Below are 4,229 nucleotides of genomic sequence, written 5' to 3' on the forward strand. Positions count from 1 at the left end.
AATTTGGCCAAACGGTTCAATGCCTCATGAGGCTTCATCTCACCATCACTACTGATAGGTGTATCATGCAGTGGGGAAGTTGATGGGTGGGTGAAGGGCAAGTAATTTTAATTGGCAGCAAGAAATTGTGAGAAGTGCTGTGTGTTGTAGCTCAAATCTTATTAAAAACTAAGGCTGTCCTGGTACAACTTTTTCATTTCCAATACGATACAGATATTGCAGCTTTGAGGATTGACCAATGCCGATATTGACCCGATACGAAATGAACACGACCCATACAAGCTGCTTACTCATACAAGCAACTTATTTTATACTGTAGAATGTTAAAAAAGACTTGATCAAGTCATATTACACTGAAAAAAATTATGTATCCGCTTTTGGCATATATATTAATCATATTTACTTACTTTAACACAACTGTTTTATGTCCTACCCTGCTAACATGAAACAACTGTGTTAAAGTAGCTTAATATGATTACGTAAACGGCAAAAACGGTTGCATTATTTTTTTTCAGAGTACTAAAATGAGAACAAAATTAACAACAAAAGTTATGAAAACAACTGCCGCATGTTAAATTAAGCAGGGAGTTACAGAAACATGTAACAGAAGGAGAGTGTTTCTATCAGTGTGAAAATCTTGGAGATTTTATATGCTGGCTGATTTTTAAAACTGGATCAGGACATCCCTATTAAAACAGAACCATCCTGTAAATTATATTTACAAAATTCCCACTCAAGTCTAGTTATTGTCAAGTCGATAAGTAAGTGTTCTTCCAGACATTAAAAGGTCCTTGAAGCTGAAAAGAATCAGGGGAAAAAATGTGTTTTCTTAGTTGTATCAGGAACCTTAAGAGTAATGTAAAAACAAACAGGAAGGTTGCCACTCGAGACACAAAATCATCAAGGTAGACTGAGAAAGACGAAGATGAAAAACCTCAAATCAGAGCCAACACTTTAAATAAATATGTAAGTCCAAAGCAAAGCTTAACAACAAATTAAAATAGAGATTAGAATTATAAAAGGGGAGAGTCAGAAGTGGACCACCGTTCACATCAACATATGCATAAGTAAACTTTTTATTATTTTATTACAGTCATCTTTAGGGATGAGTCCTTAATCTCCATCTGCCAAAAACTGGAAAAAAGGAATTATTTCAGTCATCGTGGCTGCAGTAGCCAGATGATTCCAGTTTTCCTGCATTAATGAGAAACTTTGTTTCCCAAATACTTTTTCAAAGAAATTGGAGTTGAAGAGGAAGCTGCTATTTGCTCCCTTTTCACAAACTGTCATCATTAAGGTTGCCTTCAGACAAGGAACTGTATGATGCACGATAACTTTAAATTTTTTATAGCTCTATATTATTTTTTTATTTATCTTTGCGTATATTTAATTCTGATGCTTATGCTTTAAATCGGAGCATCATTAATGCTTATGTGCTTTTGTTTTCTTCTAAGGGTAAAGTACCCCATAAGTTTTATAAATTGATTTAACTGTTTCTATGGAAAAAAAAAACTAAAAAAACAAAATAAACTGACTGGTCGTCTATGAGTTAATTGCAGAACTTATTTAGGAATATTGATCGGATATGTTGGGTTAGCAGGAAGGGTTAACGGTCACCTGTCAAACAGCTCCACGTCTTGTCTCTCCACAGGCAGTTCGTAGAAGCTCAGCTCGGCGTTGCTAGCGAGGGACCTCCAGATGAAACCTTTGGTGCAGTCGTCGAGCTTCAGCGGGAACTTTGGCTTTCTGTCCTCCAGGCGAATCCAAAGAGAAGGGAGGGTTATTCCCTCCAGTCCCTCCAACGCCACTTCATCCGCAACGATGCTCAGCGCGTCCATAGTTGAGCTAACGCTGCGTGTTCTTTGCTAACACGCTAATTAACTGACATAGTCGACTAGTTAAACACAAACGCTTTGAAGAAGCAGTTGTTGTTGTTATTGATCTTGGCTAGAAATTAAACAACATTTTTGCTCAAATTAGACACGAAACAACCACACAAAAAGACGCTACTGATAGCTCTTCAATTAGTATTGGTGTACGTCATAGTTCAACTTTGACCTTACGTCGTGCGTGTGTTTGGAAAATTAATCTCCACAAGGGGGTGCTCAAGAGCACTGGAGCAGCTATGAACGTTCTCAGTCGCAGCAGAATCATCTCCACACTCCATTCCAGTAGATGGCGGTAATGCGCATCAATAAGTTTTTTGCCAACGGCCATAAAAAAAAGAAGAGGAAGCAGCAGAGTCAAAGCACATCATAGCAAAAAGGCCAATGGAGACCTTTATATTTTCTAGAAATCTTAAACCATTTTTTTTTGTTCTTTGTATTTTTTAAATTACTTTATCGGTGGTAAAACAGATGGGTCTATACATTGTTTTATAAATGCTTATTTTATTATATCTTATTTTACACGGTTTATATGAGAAGGATGTAATTTTACTGTGCGCGTTGTAATTTTACTTATTTTATGTTGTTCTATTGTCCTATTTCTGTTGTACTTACAATCTTATTTTTATAATTTTTCTCTCTTCTGTAAATGGTTGCACAGCAAGAAAATTATTTCCCCCATAAAATTAATAAAGTAATGCTGATTCTGATGCTTTAAATAATTTGTTTCTTATAATTATAAGGGATTTTCTACTTACTACAAATGAAAAAAAAACAACATCTAAAATGATATCACATCAGAACAGTAGTAGTTTTTTTTTTTTTTTTTTACATACTTTAAGGTTGTGATTTTCAAAAGGTAGGGTAAATCAGCCAAACTTGAGCCTCATGCATCTAACTGATTAGAAAGCTTTTTGTAATAAAACATCAACTTTGCCAAAATAGACTCTAAATGTTAAATTGTAACATCTAATGATACACTTAATTAAAAACAGTGCTTTTCAAATTCACAGATCTAATGGACTATTTGAATATTTTTCTTTTGTCAGTAAATATTTATGGTTCTGTTGCAGTGCCATAGTTAAATTTCAGTCTAAACAATCTAGAGACAACCAATAGACTTCCTGTTTCCCTGCAATGATGGAAAATAACCATCAGATTATAACAGGGCTGAGTAGAGAAGTAAACTTTTGGAATACATTTTGATCCATCTGCTATCAGTGATAGGATCCGTGGAATCTGCTGGTCTTGGTCCTATTATGTGTGATCATGTCCAGGCAGTACACTTCCCTCCTCCAACAGTATCTGCTTGGCACCTGCTCAGACTGCCAAAAGTACCAGTACCTGTTTTATTGACCACAGTATCACTCTGCCCCACTGTATTGATGCAGAAATTTATTGAAAAGGACATCAAGTCAATTCACTACAGTACTGAGACAGTTTCTGAGGCCACAATTTAATATTGTAATCAATTTATTCTATGAAAACCTTCATAGAATTAATAATAGAAATTGGTTTTCATCATAATGATCAAATATACCACTATTAAGAAGCTCCTTTTAGTTACTAAAATAATCCAAGTCTATTTATCGAGATGTAATCAAATCATATTGTTAGAAAATAATCATACATAAAAATAAATGGTCTTAAGCTGTTAATTCAATTTAAGCCAACATTAAAGGTGGCACATATCATATATAAGAAGTAGACCTAAGCCATTCAAAGAGGAAATCTGTAAAGTTCTGCTTAAAATATAATGGAGACAAAAAGAGGTTTACTCAACATCTTTATTATGAAGTACCTTTTTTTAAAAGAAATGTACAAGTGGAACCAGCACAGGGACATCTTGGCATTAGAAATAAAAACCAAAACAAAAGAAGAACTAGGATCACCATGGACAATGTGGTGCAGGTGTGAGAACACGTATGAAATGATAATGTACATATTTACAGCACAGGGTTGATCTGAACAGAGGGGGGGAGAGAGAGCAATGCGGCAGCTTCAAAGGAAAAAAAAAGGAAACACACGAACACACAGGGAGTGACTCATGACTAAATTTACATTAAAAACATGAATTGGTTAAGAAAACATGATAAAAGGCACTGTGTTTTACACAAATCCCCAATGCTGTAGACTGTGTTCTTGCTGTGATTTTAAAACTAAATCAGCAACAAAAAAACTATTTGAAACGTTACCATTCATCTGTCTATAACTAAGGTTAAAACAAGATGTCAGAGGGCCAAAGCAGTTTGCAAAAAAAAAAACAATAAAAATAGATAATTCATTCAAAAACATTCCTTATAAAACAACATGCTGAGTAATTATTAAGGGTTTTTTTTTAAA

The 4,229-nt window shown here is 34.7% G+C and overlaps 1 protein-coding gene across 2 annotated transcripts in view; it reads right to left on the reverse strand.

Annotated features, from left to right (window-relative positions):
- LOC107097053 (general transcription factor 3C polypeptide 1-like) overlaps window positions 1-2,061 on the reverse strand; it is a 29,068-nt gene extending 27,007 nt beyond the window's left edge. The window contains exon 1 of one of the 2 annotated variants that reach the window (XM_015394027.1): window positions 1,618-2,061. In XM_015394027.1, the coding sequence (XP_015249513.1) occupies window positions 1,618-1,838 (221 nt within the window). In that variant the 5' untranslated portion in view covers window positions 1,839-2,061. The remainder of the gene's footprint in view (window positions 1-1,617) is intronic. The other variant, XM_015394026.1, reaches the window with a different exon arrangement.
- Between the last annotated feature and the right edge of the window lie 2,168 nt (window positions 2,062-4,229).

Source organism: Cyprinodon variegatus, unplaced genomic scaffold (genome assembly GCF_000732505.1).
Source record: "Cyprinodon variegatus isolate N-32 unplaced genomic scaffold, C_variegatus-1.0 Scaffold667, whole genome shotgun sequence".
In the NCBI taxonomy this organism is placed as follows: Eukaryota; Metazoa; Chordata; class Actinopteri; order Cyprinodontiformes; family Cyprinodontidae; genus Cyprinodon; species Cyprinodon variegatus.